At 40.8% G+C, this 18155-nt stretch overlaps 1 protein-coding gene across 10 annotated transcripts in view; it reads right to left on the reverse strand.

Moving 5' to 3' along the window:
* Positions 1-18155, reverse strand: part of LOC132405321 (general transcription factor II-I repeat domain-containing protein 2-like) — a 186739-nt gene that overhangs the window by 104888 nt on the left and 63696 nt on the right. For 2 of the 10 annotated variants that reach the window (XM_059990035.1, XM_059990036.1), the window contains exon 3: positions 3954-4040. The exons of the other annotated variants lie outside the window; for them this stretch is intronic. In XM_059990035.1, coding sequence (XP_059846018.1) covers positions 3954-4040 — 87 coding nt within the window. The remainder of the gene's footprint in view (positions 1-3953; positions 4041-18155) is intronic. 10 annotated transcript variants of the gene reach the window in all.

Raw genomic sequence — 18155 nt, forward strand, 5'->3', positions numbered from 1 at the left:
CTCCCTTGTCCATTTTCATAGTTACATACTCAAAAAACTCCAGAAGATTAGTCAAGCATAATTTTCCCTTCATAGATCCATGCTGACTCGGACTGATCCTTCTGCTATCCAAATGTGTCGTAATTTCCTCTTTTATAATTGACTCCAGCATCTTTTCCACCACTGATGTCAGGCTAACCGGTCTATAATTCCCTGTTTTCTCTCTCACTCCTTTCTTCAGCTTCAATTGCAGTTTTGCTTATCACCATAACTTTGGTCTTTTTGCCATTTATCAGCAATCCAAATTCAGCAGAGACCTTTGCAACATTATTGAGTGGTGCTTGTAGGTCTTCGTGTGTTGTGGTTAGCAGGGCTGTGACATCTGCGTATCTTAATTTACTGATGGTTCATATTTTAATACTCCTCCTATTTTAATGCCAGTGTTGTCTGGAATTGCCAGTCTCATGATCATCTCAGTGTTGATGTTAAAAAGGTGTGGAGAAAGGATGCAGCCTTGGTGGACTCCTTTCCCATTGCAGAACGATTCGGTCTTGCCAGATGTGGTCCGAAGGCTGGAGGATTGTGTAGCATAGTGTTTCTAGAAGAACCACTAGCTGTGGTGCCATGCCCAGTTGAATCATTGTCATCCACAGTTTGGTATATTGGACACAGTCAAACGTCTTTGAGTAGTCTGTGAAGCAGATGTACGGGGGCTATTGACCTCTTTCATTTTCTCCACTATTAGGTGCATGTTGAAGAGCAAGTCCCTGGTACCTCGGCCATCCTGAAGCCAGTCTGTTTGAGGTAGTTCTTTAGTCTCTCAGAGATGATTATGAGTAGAACTTTGCTGGTGTGTGATAACAATACGATTGTTCTGTAATTACTGCACCGCAGGAGGTCCCCTTTCTTAGGAATTGGAATGGAGACAGATTTGCACCAGTCTGCCAGACTTCCAGATGGCGCAGACAATGCGGTGAAAGACATGGGCCATTGAGGTGCCTGCTGCTTTCAGCAGTTCTGCTGGTATGTTGTCTGGACCAGGTGCTTTATTCTTTTTAATCTTCTCGGTTGCTCTTTCTACGTCTGACAGGAGTGACTCTGGTTCATGTTCCAGTGTTGTTCAGTCAATAGCTTTGTCAGGGTTTCATTCTCGTGATCTATATTCTTAAATCTACATGCAGAGGACATCCATTTTGTTTTAGGCTTAATTTTAAAACTTTGGTATTCTTTTGTGTTGCCACACCACTTCTGCAAAAATTTCATTCAGGCAGAAACAGCACGTGAGCAAGAACTACACCTCACAAACTCAGGGCAAGATGCTCCCTACCTTAATGAGCCGATGCCTCATTGAAGGAAAATTCATTGAAAGAAAATTAATCAAGCCTCACTGCATTGTCTCACAGGTCTACCTGGCAAAAGGCTACTACAACTGAACGCCGGCACCTGGCGGTGGAGGAGGTGTGCCAGATGTGCCAAAGCAACATCCCAAGCCAGGCAAGGCTGCTGGATGAGGCGGGAGGGTGTTGAGAGGAGGAAAACCACATGGAGTGAGCTGTGGAGCATGGAGTCAAATAGATTGAGCTTCATCATCAAAGCAACTGCCCTCTCCTACAAACCTAAACCTTTGGCTGGGAGAGGACCCAGCCTGACCTCTGTGCGGAGTCCCGGCATCAGTCAAGCACATCTTGGTTAGATGCAAGACCAGCCTAATACAAGGCAGATACACCTGGCAACAGAACCAAGTGCTGAGGTGTCTGGCAGCTGAACTTGAGTGTAAGAGAGTAACCACCAATGCCAGGCCTCTCAATGCCCAGACAACAGTCCCACAATTACCATCCTTTATCCAGGAAGGAAAGAAACCAGGGGCTAACCCCTTGCCTCATGACTCATGCCCATTGAGTGCAGCCAGGGACTGGGAAATGCATGTCAATTTAGGCCAGAAACTTACCTTCCCATCTGAAATTGCAATGACCAACCTGCGGGCCTGACCTGGTCCTTTGGTCCAACTCCTGTCTTTATCATTGAGCTGGCGGTGCCCTGGGAGGATGCTGTTGATGAGGCTTACGAATGGAAAAAGCTGCGATATGCCAACCTTGCAGTTGAAGCAGAGGAGCGAGGCTGGCACGTAAAAGTGCGCCCAGTTGAGGTGGGGTGCAGGGACTTTGTAGCCAGTTCCACCGTAAAGCTGCTGAGGGAAGTAGGGGTCAGAGGGCAGGCCCATAGGAAGGCAATCAAAGCACTTGCTAATGCCGCCAAGATGAGCAGTCATTGGCTGTGGCTGAAAAGAAGGGAAGTGACTCACCATGTGACACACACGCAGGTCTGATCAGCCCGTGGTGGGCTTACCTCAGCTGAGGGTGTCCTGTGATAAAAGGCCGAAGCACCCAGTAACATCGAGGTACACAACTGAAGATGTGTCGTAGTGGTGGTAACATCATCTAGCGGTCATCTTTAAGAACTACTTCCACTCAAGTCAAGCACAGTGCAGCAACTTTAGGGATTATAACATCCTGTCCTACTAATCAAACATAGAGCTGTGGAATTTCTCATGTGCCAGTCATCCATTCAAAGTTCAAAGTGCCTTTATTATCAAAGTATGTTTACATTATACAACCTTGAGATTCATCTCCTTAAAGGCAGCCACAAAGCAAAGAGACCCCAACGAGCCCATAAAACAAAAGACCGAGAAACACCCAGTGTGCAGAGAGAAAACAAAACAAATTGTGCAAGCAATAAAAGTAAGCAAAGAACATTTGGAACAAGAGTGAGTCCTCGGGCATGAAGCCGGAACACCTGGACCAGACTACAGCCTCAGCCTAGTGCAGTGCACAGTGGAGTAAATGATGTGGAACTGGAAGCAGAACTGGCCTGACCCTTACCTCTTGTTCTGGCACCCTGACTTTTCAATTCATCCAGCCCAATGTTTAATTCATCCAAACATTGAGTTGTTCTTCACTCTAGGACATCAGTCCTGTCGCATCGATGTGCTCTGGGCCTGGACCATGCCGCCACATTCTAGCCTGTATCTGACCTTTCCAAATCGTCCTGGCACATCGTCCACCGAAACCTTGCTCTCAGTTTAGGTGGACAGGCCTTAAAGCTGCCTCCCCTCCACTCTGCTCGCCCTGATCTCGTCTCGAGCATGCCTCAACTTTGCTTCACCTTCACCTCACACCCACACACTTCGACTCTCGACTCAGTCACCTCTCCATCGTTTGCGGTAATCGTTTACAGAAAAAGAGTTACTAATGAAGTATTTAATTGTATTCCTTGTATTGGTAACTGCCAGTAAGTAGTCACTCAACAATCATGTTTACTCGTTTTATCTAGCTGGTGTTTAATCCAGACTTTCCAAATCTTTTCAACAAGAGATCAAAAAGAGATGCAAGAGGAAGTCCAAGAAAAGTCACCAAGAAGGTTCTAACTGCTTCCCCTAACCTTATCTTTATTTTCTTTCCAAGTGAAGGATCACGTTCAGGATAAACCTTCCAGTGGCTTTTAAACTCAGAAAATAATGAATAATTTAACAAGATAAAAGCTCATTATTTAAACAAGATTACTAAGGTCACAGGCATCAAAGTGTCAGGGAGACAGAGAAATCTGTCATGTAGTTGAATGAGAAGAACAATTTTCAACTATAAGATAAGGATGGTCTGCAGGGCCATGGAAGGTAGAATAAGGCTGGGGAGCTGCTTTTCTACTGACATGAACAATGCTGGGCCAAAAGGCCTATATCTGCATCATTGACTTTCTATTACTCTATCATATTTGTCTTTATTGATGGTTCAGAAGCAACTCCTGATATTTTTCCCAGTTCTCTGGATACTAGTTCTTTGAAAGCTTTTAATAGCTCTGAGATTAAACAGTTTTGCCCCTGATGTATAATAAGTAACATGGGACATTTTAGAAGAAGGAATTGCATTTTCATTGCTGCCTGTAAAGATTAGGAGAAGAGCAGAGTGTAAGGTACAGACCTTTCTCCAGAGCGGTAACTGGCCTTCGCCAAGAATGGTAACCATGGCAATAGGTCCTTTGCATTTGACTTTGATACTTGGCTGCATCTAGACAGAGATGAATGGATGATTTTCGGTGTCAATCAGGATTGATGGTCACATCGACTTTATGCAAATATATATAGCTGTCTCATCATTCGAATTTGATATTGTTGTTACATGCCCTTTGAATAGACCATTTTTAAACAAACTGATTCTGTCTGTTGTACAATAGATCACTCTTCATGAGTTTAATACCCTGTGCCACCTACAGTACATTGCCTGATGTAGTGTGGGCAATTTATTCTCCATTCAATGTTCGATGGAGTAAGAGAAAAACTATAATTCTTCTGATTCCATCTTACGTGCTTGGGTGGGCTATGTAAGAGCAGCTTGAGAGCCTGCATCCCACCGCACCCCCTACAACTTTTCAATCTTTAAATCAAAGTCAGCCAAAACACACGGAATAAACTTACTTGCTTAAGAGCATGTAATTAGATTAAATACGGGAGTGAAGCTACAGCTGCTGAAATTGTACTTGAACAAACAGCATCATTAAATGATTTGGAAATGAACTGAGGTCATAAAGGTGGATGCACAAAAATATTATTGCAGACTGTTAAATATGATTACTTTATGAAGCCGTGGAACCATAGAAAGAAATCACAGGGACCGAAAGAAAAGTTTGGGTTACGACAGTTTGGGTTAATACTTTTCTTGCCTCAGGGAAGCAGAGTATGGAATCAAAGATCCCTCCACCTCCAGTTGTTATTACTTCTCCCTCCTTCTGTCAGGCAACTTCTTTTTTAAACTTACAGCACAATACAGGCCCTTTGGCCCACAAAGTTGTGCCGAACTTGTTCCTACCTTAGAACTACCTAGGCTTTATCCACAGCCCTTTATTTTACTAAGGTCCATGTACCTATCTAAAAGACTCTTAAAAGACCCTATCGTATCCGCCTCCACCACCGTTTCCAGCAGCCCATTCCACACACTCACCACTCTCTGAGTAAAAAACTTACCCCTGACATCCCCTCTGTATCTACTCCTCAGCAACTTAAACCAGTGTCCTCTTGTGACAACCATTTCAGCCCTGGGAAAGAGCCTCTGACTATCCACAAAATCAATCCCTCCCATCATTTCATACACCTCTATCAGATCACCTCTCATCCTCCGTCGCTCCAAGGAGAAAAGGCCAAGTTCACTCAACCTATTCTCATAAGGCATGCTCCCCAATCCAGGCAACATCCTTGTAAATCTCCTCTGCACCCTTTCTATGGTTTCCACATCCTTCCTGTAGTGAGGCAACCAGAATTGAGCACAGTACTCCAAGTGGGGTCTGACCAGGGTCCTATATAGCTGCAACATTACCTCTCAGCTCCTAAATTCATTTCCATGATTGATGAAGGCCAATACACCATATGCCTTCTTAACCACTGAGTCAACCTGCGCAGCTGCTTTGAGTGTCCTATGGACTCTGACCCCAAGATCCCTCTGATCCTCTACACTGCCGAGAATCTTTCCATTAATGCTATATTCTTCCATCATATTTGACCGACCAAAATGAACTACTTGACACTTATCTGGGTTGAACTCCATCTCCCACTTCACAGCCTAGTTTTGCATCCTATCAATGTTCCGCTGTAACCCTTGACAACCCTCCACACTATCTACAACGCCTCCAACTTTGCATCATCGGCCAACTTACTAATCCATTACTCCACTTCCTCCTCCAGGTCATTTATAAAAATCAAAGAGTCCCAGAACAAATCCCTGAAGCACTCTACTGGTGACTGACCTCCATGCAGAATATGACCCATCTATAACCACTCTTTGCCTTCTGTGGGCAAGCCAGTTCTGGATCCACAAAGCAATGTCCCCTTGGATCCCATGCCTGCTTACTTTCTCAATAAGCCTTGCATGGGGTACCTTATCAAATGTCTTGCTGAAATCCACATACACTACATTTACTGCTCTTCCTTCATCAATGTATTTAGTCATATCCTCAAAACATTCAATCAGGCTCGAAAGGCATGACCTGCTCTTGACAAAGCCATGCTGACTACTCCTAATCATATTATACCTCTCCAAATGTTCATAAATCCTGCTTCTCAGGATCTTCTCCATCAACTTACCAACCACTGAGGTAAGACTTATTGGTCTATAATTTCCTGGGCTATCTCTACTCCCTTTCTTGAATAAAGGAACAACATCCGCAACCCTCCAATCCTCCAGAACCTCTCCCGTCCCCATTAGTCCTGCAAAGGTCATCGCCAGAGGCTCAGTAATCTCCTTTCTCACCTCCTATAGTAGCCAGGGGTACATTTTGTCTGGTTCTAGTGACTTATCCAACTTGATGCTTTCCAAAAGCTCCAGCACATCCCCTTTCTTAATATCTACATGCTCAAGCTTATCAGTCTTCTGCAAGTCATCAATACAATTACTAAGATCCTTTTCCATAGTGAATACTGAAGTAAAGTATTCATTAAGTACCTCTGTTATTTCCTCCGGTTCCATACACACTTTCTCACTGTCACACTTGATACATCCTATTCTTTCACGTCTTATTCTCTTGCTCTTCACATACTTGTAGAATGCCTTGAGGTTTTCCTTAATCCTGCTTGCCAAGACCTTCTCATGGCGCCTTCTGGCTCTCCTAACTTCCTTCTAAGTTCCTTCCTGTTAGCCTTATAATCTTCTAGATCTCTAACATTACCTAGCTCTCTGAATCTTTTGTAAGCTTTTCTTTTCTTCTTGACTAGATTCATTACAGCCTTTGTACACCACGGTTCCTTACCCTATCATAACTTCCCTATCTCATTGGAATGTAGTTATACAGAACTCTACACAACTATCCCCTGAATATTTGCCACATTTCTTCCGTACTTTTCCCAGAGAACATCTGTTTCCAATTTAAGCCTCCAATTTCCTGCCTGATAGCCTCATAATTCCCCTTACTCCAATTAAATGCTTTTCTAACTTGTCTGTTCCTATCTTTCTCCAATGCTATTGTAAAGGAGATAGAATTATGATCACTATCTCCAAAATACTCTCCCACTGAGAATTCTGACACCTGACTAGGTTCATTTCTCAATACCAAATCAAGTACAGCTTTTCCTCTTGTGGGCTTATCTACATACTATGTCATGAAATCTTCCTGAACGCACCTAATTAAAATCTCCTATCACAACAACTCTGTTATTATTACACCTTTACAGGATCTGTTTCCCTATCTGCTCCTCAATTTCCCTGTTACTATTGGGCGGCCTATAAAAAACACCCAGTAAAGTTATTGACCCCTTCCTGTTCCTAACCATCACCCACAGAGACTCCATAGACAATCCTTCCATGGCGTCCACCTTTTCTGTAGCTGTGACATTATCTCTGATCAATAGTGCCACGCCCCCATCTCTTTTGCCTCCTTCCCTGTCCTTTCTGAAACATCTAAAACCTGGCACTTGAAGTCACCATTCCTGCCCCTGAACCAACCCTGTAATGGCCACCACATCATATCTCCAAGTACTGATCCACGCTCTAAGCTCATCCACTTTGTTTATTAAAATATTAAAATTAAAATAGACACATCTCAAGCCTTCAGTCTGTGCGCCCCTTCTCTATCACCTGCCTGTCCTCCCTCTCACACTGTCTGCATGCATTCTCTGTTTGTGAGCCAACCTCCTCTTCCCCGGCCTCCTCAGTTCAGTTCCCAACCCCCAACAATTCTAGTTTAAACTCTCCCCAGTAGCCTTAGCAAATCGCCCCAGCAGTATATTGATACCCCTGGGATTCAAGTGCAACCTGTCCTTTTTGTACAGGTCACACCTGCCCCAAAAGAGGTCCCAATGATCCAGAAATCTGAATCCCTGCCCCCTGCTGCAATCCCTCAGCCACACATTTATCCTCCGCCTCATCCTATTCCTATTCTCACTGTCACATGGACAGGCAGTAATCCTGAGATTACTACTTTTGCAGTCCTGTTTCTCAACTTCCTTCCTAACTCCCTGTAGTCTTTTTTCTAGTCCTCTTCCCTTTTCCTACCTATGTCATTGGTACCAATATGTACCACGACCTCTGGTTGTTCTCCCTCCCACCGCAGGATATCTTGGATGCGATCTGAAACATCCTGGACCCTGGCACCTGGGAGGTAAGCTACCATCCGAATTTCTTTTCTGCGTCCACAGAATCGCCTGTCTGACCCCCTAACTATAGAGTCCCCTATTACTACTGCCTTCCTCTTCCCTTCCCTACCCTTCTGAGCCACAGGGCCAGACTCTGTGCCAGAGGCAAGGCCACTGTCGCTTCCCCCAGGTAGGCTGCTCCCCCCCCCCATCGGTACTCAAACAGGAGTACTTATTGTCAAGGGGGACAGGCACATGGGTACTCTCTAGTACCTGACTCTTCCCCTTCCCCCTCCTGACTGTGACCCTGATGCACCATCAATAACTCACTCTGAGACGTGAAGGCGAGATATCGGCTTTTATTGACTGGAAGAAGGAACAAGCAGTGAGTGACCACCATAATACATCCTGGAGACTGAGAGTCCGGGCTCAGGCCTTGATCGCCTTTATACCGGGGTCTGTGGGAGGAGCCACAGGAGCAGTCAGCAGGGGACATGTCCAGACAGGTATACGTAGCTCACCACAGACCCACTTGTCTGTCTCCCATGGCCTCGGTGTGACCACCTGCCTGTAACTCCTCTCTATCACCTCTTTGTTCTCCCTGACCGGGCGAAGGTCATTGATCTTCATCTCTAGTTCTCTAACTCGGTCCCTCAGGAGCTACAGCTCGACACACCTAGTGCAGGTATGGTCGTCGAAGAATCTGGGAGACTCCAGGACCCTCCACATCTGACACTGAGCACAGAAAACTGGCCTCACCCACATATTTCCTACCTCGCTTTGTCCCATTACAGCCTAAGCCCGTTGTGCCAAAGTCCTCTCACTCTGCTGCCCGCTCAGAACACTGCCCGCTGGATATGGCGGTCTTCTTTTCAAACCTTTATCACACTCTACTGGCTGACGTCACGTGCCTGTGCAGTCTTGCCTCTCTTTAACCTGAGTAGTAAAAAATCTCGCTTTGCTCCGAAAAATCAGCAGTTCACTCTCTTCTTGCTCCGAATTAAGATGATACAAAAGCTTTAGAATGTGCACCATCAGGATCAGGAGCAGCTTCGATCCCATTCTCAAATGGATGTCTTTTATGATAAGAATTCCTGATCATTCGATCCACTTCATAACTTTGCACAGTATTTTCTATCTACACGGTACTTTCTCTGTAACTGCACCACTACATCGTGTATTTTTTTCCTATGGACTGCCTTGATGTACTAATATGTGGAATGATCTGTTTGCACGGCAAGCAATCATTGTATCTTGGTACATATAAACTGATTTATCATATCAATATCTTCATGATAAATTTAGAAATTGTTATGCACTTTTAGACATTCAGCAATTCCTATTCATTAAGAAAACTGTATGGTGACACTGGACAAGTCATTTCTTTCTTAGGCCTGCCACTAGATTCCTGATATAGACACCCTATTCCAAATTCTGAGAGAAGATTACTAGAAAGACAAAAAAGAAAGATTTGAAGATGGTTTCAAAGTCTCCTTGACGATGTGCAACATCTAACACAGATGCAAGAAAAATTCACGCTCACTACACCTCCACAGATGCTGCTTGAATATGATATTTCCGCCATTTTATCTTATAGAGTCATAGAGCAATACGGCACAGAAACCGCCTTCGGCCCAGCTTGTCCAAATTGAACAATCATTCTACCTAATCTCATCTACCTACACACAGACCGTAGCCCTTCACACCCCTCCCATCCGAGTATTCGCCAAATTTCCCATAAATGTTAAAATTGAACCCACATCCACGACTTCTTTTGGCAGCTTGTTCTGCACTCACCCACTGAGTGAAGAAGTTCTCCCTCAGGTTCCCCTTAAGTATTTCAGCACTCACCCTTAATCCATGACCACTGATTCTGGTGTCGCCTAACTTCAAGGGAAAATGCCCGCTTGCATTTACCCTATCTATACCTGTCACGTTTTGTAACTTCAAAACATTAAATATGCTTCCAACCAGAGGCAGAGTAGTTGGCACTAATGCTTGTTTGTAATCTCTAGGGCAATAGTTCATGGTGTTTGGTATGGAGGCAATTTGGGCATCATCCAGTAACTTTCTAAATTTGTTTTCAGTTGGCTTCATTGATTGCAAATGGTGGATGGGTCACCAATCAAGGTGTAGTTGTCTCAGCCAGCTATGTACCCCAAATGCTGGTCCTTCTGTTTTTACCACATGCAAGCTCAATTTGGCTTGTTTATTGTTGTATTTCACTGGCACTAATGTCATTCCCACAGGAATTAAGTTTTCTGCAGTATAAGTTCTTAACTGGGTATCTGCAGGCTTCAGTTCTCTACCTTTGAAATGCCATTCAAACTCATTTTGTGGAATGACTGAAATATCTGACTTAGTGTCCATTTCCATTTTAATTAATTTGCTGTTCACTTCTGGTGTAAGCAATATTGCTTGTCTATTGTTAACTTCGGCACTGTAAATTATCAGGCTACACAGTCCTGTGTCACTCTCATCATTATCAGAGTTTTTATCAACAGCATGCAGATCAGTTCTCTTCTTTGAAACTTCAACATGATTTTATCTTTCTCTCTTCCATGTGCAGACCATTTATTTTTGTCTGCCCAACATGCTCTTTGTATGGGTTCTAATTTGTTGCATTTTCTGCAAGTTTTGCTTTTAAATCTGCAGTTGTTTGGTGAATGTGAGCCCTGCCACAATGGGACCACATTTCTTCGGCCAGGCCATTTTCTATTTAGACATTGAAATTTTATTCACACTCACTTTTATTCCTGACTGTAACACAATTGCATCTCTGTCCGAGGTTTCCATTGAAACAGCAATTTCAATTGCTCTTAATGATGTAAGTTGTGCCTCAGTTAGAAGCCATTTTTGAAAACTTTCCACAAACTAAACAATTTCTTAGAGTATCATTAAGCCCATCACCAAACTAACAATGCTCAGACAACTTTGTCAATTCAGTCACGCAGGTTGAAATGGACACCCCTTCCTTTTGGTTTCTCTGATGAAACCTAAAGTGCTCTGCAATCAACAATGATTTTGATTCTTAGTGTTCCTGTTTAATTTCAAAATAGCAGCAAAGTTCATTTTGGCTGGTTTGGTTGGAGTAAACTTTGAAGCAAACTGTATGCCTTTAAACCAAATGAAGTCAGACAATTGGCAGTAGCTTGTCATTGGTTATTTTGTTTGCCTCAAAATGCTGTTCCAATAGCTCAGTATACATGGGACAGTTACCCATTGTGTAATCAAACACAATCTTTCTCATGTAGCCAGCCATTTTTGATTTTTTTGAATGATTATTATCATCTGGTACTCACTCTTTATGAACCCTGAATTCTTCCATTTCCAACCTTTTCTTAAAACAAAACTTGATCATGTCTTCCCTTCCAAAGACCAGCTCTCTATGTGTTGGACTGGGCTATACTGGTTTATTTTAGTTTGAACATCTCACTACACTTTAACAGGTCAGTACCTTTTAAATATTTAGGGTAAAATCCCAAGGTGGATCTGGCTTTGAGAGAAGAATAATATCCAGGATTTTAGGAGTTAGATTTAAAAAAAGTATAGATTGTCAAGTGTCAGAGCCAATCAAAGACAAAGCAAAGTGAAGCAAAGAGACAGACAGGTTTCTCTGTCAGACATAGGCTATCAAACCATGAGCTGATGGTAATATTTTGAAAATTTTAATTTGAAGGCAATACAATTTTTTGCTTATGTCCAACTCATACATCAACCAGATTCATTCATATTCTGAGCATCATTTGAACTGAGATCAGCGTCGTAATGCTATTGATATGATAATGTTATCAATGAAACTTTTACCACTGAAATGTTGAAGCCTCTAAACATCTGAGGCAGTAGAAAATCTTTGAACAATCTGATTTCACTCTAAGTATAAAATTCACAAGAAAAGGAAAAATGTAGTTACAATCTAATTTTTCTTATTCTTTAATGGAGACTCTTCATTTAAATATCAAAACCAAGTTATTTTAACTCACATAGTCAACATTCAAACACAACCAGAGAAAGTTCTGAATTCATAATTTTATTTTACAATCAATTGTCTTTCCTATCTTGAAAGTATTGTCTGCCTGGGAGCTTTTGACATTTGGTACTCAGCCTTTGTGCCATCCGCAAACACAGCACAAAGCTGATATCTTTCTTGGTCTGGTACGGCTCATTCTGTGCTAGATAAACTGACCAAGCTGTCGAAAATCTTGTGATTTATTGGAAATCTTTTGCAAAAGCTGTTGCTTCCCTAACATCAAATGTAAATGAGAAAAGGAGCTGGCTCAATCTGAAGTATCAATGACCTGAGCAAATCTGTGCCTAATGGTCTGATTTAAAATAAAATCTCTTTAGGAGGAAAAGCTCACTGATCTTTCAAGAGCATTAGTATATTTGTTCGATGCTTATTTGTCATGGTTGCAGTGCAGTCTTCCTTCCAACAATCCCAGTGATGTTTCAATTTAAATGAAAATCTGTTTGTTATTAAAGTAGATTATGGTTCCTGATAAGTTTAATATATGATTTGAACACAACCACAAGGGTAAAACAGTGTCGGTTAAGGATACAAAACAGAGCCAAGAACTCCAACCTTGATATTTCCATCTTTCCTTTAATCTGGAAATCATTTGTCTGCATAAACTGATTGCTGGTAAGATATTTACACTGGCCACAAGAGCTAGATTCCAATATAACAGGAATTGGCAGATGTCAGATCTGAAAGGTATTCATGGAAAATTGCAGAATAGGAAGCAGTCACAAAGAGCAGCTTTAGATAATAGTAATTTATTTCATACTTGTTTGTCATCTCATAGATTTTGTTTTGTTGATGTTTCTCAAACTGAAATTACTAGATCTCCTTCACTTATACTAGTTCTCCACTTTTTAGTTCCTGGAAGATGTTGTTAGAGTGAGTAACAAACTATGATCAAATCAAAGGCAACACGAGTGAATCTGCAGATGCTGGAAATAAATTTTTAAAAACCACCTGGTTTTCATCAGGAAACCCTCCCGATGAAGGGCTTCGGCCCGAAACGTCGTCACTGCCTCCTCCCATGGATGCTGTCTGACCTGCTGAGTTCTGCCAGCATTTCGCGGTTTTTTTAAAATGATCAAATCAAGTTCAGAGGATTCAAATGCAAAATGAATGATGTACTGATGTGAGTAATGGTTAATAATTTAATCAGGAGATTCTGAATTTGAAGTGTCTATTTTGCAATTGGATTATTGATTGAAATCTCAGCTGATGACAGATCAGAAAACAGCAGCTCCGGAGAACTCTATCAGGGTGACATTTTAATCCCTCACAACTAATGGACCTGCAGATGCTTAAGTGACATTGTCAGCTTATGTTAAATAAAGGCCAGTTTCAAACTGGGAGCCTAAACTCACTTGGACATTCTGAAACTATCAAAACTCCTGCCGTACAGATTATTAAAAGTGTAAGGGAGCGCAACTTTCTGATGTGGAAAGGATTATAATGTGAACCAACAGTTTGCCACCTGATTCCATCACCCAGTCTCACTGCCTAATATCTAATTCCTAAAGGCAAAATAACTTGTCTTTGCAGATTCTTGACTACATTGCTAATTTTGCTGCATTTGGAGAGAAGACAGGAGGAGGAGAATGTGCACTCAAGTATCTTAAAGTTTAGGATATATTGCAGCACAACATACTGTGCATATCTGTTATATATTAAATATCGAGTCTAAATACAATTTATTCTTCCTATGTAGAATTAAATTTGGAAATATCTTTTCAGGGAACATTGGTCTTACATATATGATTTTTAGACTGAGGTCACAAACAGAATGACCAGAGTGTTAAAATATGTTTTAGAAATATAGACCAGGCTTTATAAAATATTGCAGGCATGAGTAGACAGGTATTAATATTTATTTGATGTCATTATTGAAACTGTGGGAAGAGGGGTTTGTGTCGGTTCATCATCCAATAAAACCAAATGATTATCAAGAAGGAAGTCAAGGATTGGAAAAATCCAGCCAGCTATTTACAGCTCGTTGTTAAACTTACTAGACTATAATATTTTTGTTTATTTTCCCCATTAAGTTGCATCTATTAGATCACCCAGTATGGGCATCCATATATAAAATATTATTAACCAATACCTTAACCTGTACCCTTGAATGGAAAAGCCTACAACAAATAGTGGATACTGCCCGGTTCATCACAGGTAAAGCTCTCCCCATTCTTGAGCACATTTACAAGGAGCGCTGTTGAAGGAAAGCAGCTTTCATTATCAAGGACTCCCATCACTGAGGCCATGCTCCCTTCTCATGGGTGCCACTAGGAAGGAGGTACTGGAACCTTGGGTCCCACAATGCACAGTTCAGGAACAGTTTTTACTCCTCAGCTACGAGGCTCCTGAAGCAGAGTGGATAGCTTCACTCGCCTCGACAGTGAAGTGATTCCACAATCTATGGACTCACCTTAAAAGACTGTACAACTCACGCTCTCAATAGTATTTATTTACTTTTTATTGTTATTTCATGTTTCTTTTAGGATAATTTGTAGTATTTTGCACATTAATTATTTGTCCTTATTTGTGTGTAGGTTTTTCATTGATTCTATTGTGTTTCTTTGTTATTACTGTGAATGCCTGCAAGAAAAAGAATCTCTGGGTAGTCCATGATGACATACTGTATATGTACTTTGATTTTATATTTTTATATCAAACTCTTAGTTTGTAACCCAAGTATCTTAGCTTACGTATCTGATGGCTTTGCCCACAATTATTGATGAAAGAGTGACTAATTAGAGTACTTCAATCATGGCAACAAATCTACCAATGGAAAGAGAGCCAAAGAAAGGTCGACTGAAATTATGTGAAATGTTTAAAATACTTTCTGCATAACATGCCAGAACTAAACTATTATCAAAAGTGACAAAATTCTATGGCATCCTTTATCCCTCAAGAAACAAGTTTACCTCTTTTAGATTGGCATTCAAAACAAGGCTGGAAATACTCAGCAGGTCAGGCAGCATATGTGGACAAAATACGGTTAATGCTTCAGGTCAAAGACTGAATTATTCAGCAGATTAGCATATCAGATCGAAGCAAAAAATTCTCATCAAGTCAGATAGCATCTGTGGCGAGAGAAACATTTAATACTTCATGTCAAAGACCCTTTATCAGAATCTCTCCAGACTTCCAGTATGTTGCCTGATCTGCTGAAATCTTCTGATTGAAAATGATTGTTAATTTAGCAACTGTAGGATTATGCTTCCACAGAAATATGTTGTCCGGTGTAATTTGAGATAAAAGCAGTTATAAAAGCTTGATTTTTTTTGGACTTGAGAGAAGTGCGCAGGGGTCATCCAGAGGTCTCTATTGAGATCACTGTTTTTTTAAACAATACTCAGTATGATTTGAACTTGCTGTTTCAAAACAATATCCTCAAATCTGCAAATGACACAATAATTGTAGGTAAGATGAACTTACATGTCAATAGTACAGTTGGCCCTCCTTATCTGCAGGGGATTGGTTCCAGGACCCCCCACGGATACCAAATTTCGCGGATAATCAAGTCCCTTATTTAACATGTATCAGTAAGTGGTCTTTAGGACCCAGTGGAACCCCGGACTTTATTTAAAATGTCTCCGTGCGGTGGACATCAGGACCTGGCATCGCAGCTCTGAATCTGCAGTGTTTCTGTTCACAAAAATAATCACGATCGCGATTGAGAATAAGGTTGAAGTAATAAAGCGATCGGAAAGAGGTGAAATGCCATCAGTCATTGGAAAAGCGTTAGGCTACAGTCGGTCAACGATCAGAACAATTCTAATGGAGAATGTGAAAGGCCCTGCCCTGATGAAAGCTACAATTATTACTAAGCCATGCAATGGTTTAATTTTGGAAATATGTGTGTTTCTTAAGTGTTTTATATGCATAGAAAGGTAAAATATGTACTATATACTAAGAAAAGCATTTGACTAACTGACGCTAAATAATATCGGATGTACCCGTTCCAACTTCAAATCTGACTTAAAGGCAGACTCAGGAATGGAACTCATTCATAACCCGGAGACTGCCTGAACTTTTAAGTCATTTCTAAATTACTTCTAATAACTAATACAATGTAAATGCTATGTAAATAGTTGTTATACTGTATTGTTTAGGGAATAATGACAAGAAAAATTAGTCTGTAAATGCTCAAGCAACGAGTGCTGGAGAGAGAACTTCTGGGTTTTCCCGATCCGCGGTTGGTTGAATCTGCACATAAGGAGGGCTGACTGTATTATTGGGATTGGTTTATTAGTGTTACATGTACCAAGATACAGTGAAAATCTTGTCTTGCATACTGCTTACACCGTGCTCTAAGCTAAAATAAGATAAAATAATAACAATGCGGAATAGGCTGTAAAGATTACTGAAAAGAGTAGTGCCAGTAAACAGGAAGCACAAAGTCATAATGAGGTAGATAGTGAAGTCAAGGATCCATCCTATTTTACAAAAAGTCTATCTGAATCTGATTAACAGTGAGATAGAAAGGTAATAGATGTGACAAAAGAGTGGGATGAGTAGAGAGATGGCAGATAAAATGTAATGTTGCCAAATGCAAAATGTTGCACTTGATTTGAAGAATGGAAAGAGACATTATAAATTAAAGAGGGTCATTCTAAAGGGGCAAAACCACAGAGTATGCTATATGTGCATAATTCTTTGAAGTTCCATTTCAGCTGAAAAAAAGATGTGAAGAAAGCATGCAGAATCCTGGGCTTTATGAAAAATAAGTCAAAGAGTACAATAGAAGTTAGGATTGATTAAACTTTATATAAAAAAAAAACTGGTTTAGGCACAAATGTGCCCAGTTCTGGATGATGCATAATAGAAAAATATAAGGGCTTGAGAGAGGAACTAGAAGAAGTTCACTGAAATCATTATGGAGATGAGAGACTTTAGTTACCTGGCTAGAAAGGAGAAGCCATGAAGTTTCAGAATGGAAGAGAGGGAAGTGTGTGGAGATCTGATAAAGACAATTACAATCATGAAAAGTCTTGACAAAGAGAAACATTTCCCATTGTCAAAGCACTAAGAACAAGTAAGAAAAAATGACAAAAATCCTAAGGAGGCATAAAGATAACTAGGATCTTCCAGGGTTAATATTAGAGACTGATTTGAGTGAAAAGGTCAAAAGGGAGCTGGTAGAAACACATCTGCTGGAGGAGGGGGATAAAATGGGGAATGGGATTAGCTGGATTGCCTTTCGACTGAGCTGGTATGAACTCAATGGATCCGTTAGCCTTAACTTACGCCAGAACTATTCTGTGATTCTACAAAATAAACAGCTGAAGTAATTTATGATGTTTTCTCACATTGAGTCCAAATTTATGGTATCACCAAGTTTTAAATGTTTATTTGAAGACTGAGAGGAAATCAAATCACTGTTTGTTTGTTCTGATAATATTAAAACTGGAATTCTTCACCAGCAGCATGTTCATTTTCCTCAGTACAAATGTCACCTAATACTTCTTGAGTTTGATTTTCATCAGCATTTAAAAATTAAAATGGGAAATCAATTTTAGGTGCGGTGATTAAAAATTTCACTTGAACATGATTATGCACTCATTTTATCTAACTCAGAAAGGATCACCTCAGAGATATTATGAGAAAGGGATAACGACATATGTTTTTTACTGAAAATTAAAATTGATATATTATGGAAGACCGTGTTTTCAAGCTTAATAACTGTAAAGGCAGATATATAGAATCTGGAGATTCAAATTATTAATTACTTTCTCACAGCTTTTGGCAGAAAGTCCTTTTTAAATTTTCTCAATTACAAGATACATCCTTCTAAAATCTGTCTCTCCTCCTGCTCTTCTCCTATTACAATTAGCTGTGCTCAGTACCTACTGTGGATCACTGCTTCAGGAAAAAAAAACACAATTTCAGGACAGTACACAAAGGTACAAAATTGGTGAAACCACATTCACAACTGATGACAAGGATCACTTCTTCACATAATAAGCAATAAGTATCCAGTACAGACGTCAGCAGTATTAATAGAAGTAAAAACACAAGAGAGGGAAATCTATTTTGTGGTGAGTGATT

This window comes from Hypanus sabinus, chromosome 15 (genome assembly GCF_030144855.1).
Source record: "Hypanus sabinus isolate sHypSab1 chromosome 15, sHypSab1.hap1, whole genome shotgun sequence".
NCBI classification, from domain to species: Eukaryota; Metazoa; Chordata; class Chondrichthyes; order Myliobatiformes; family Dasyatidae; genus Hypanus; species Hypanus sabinus.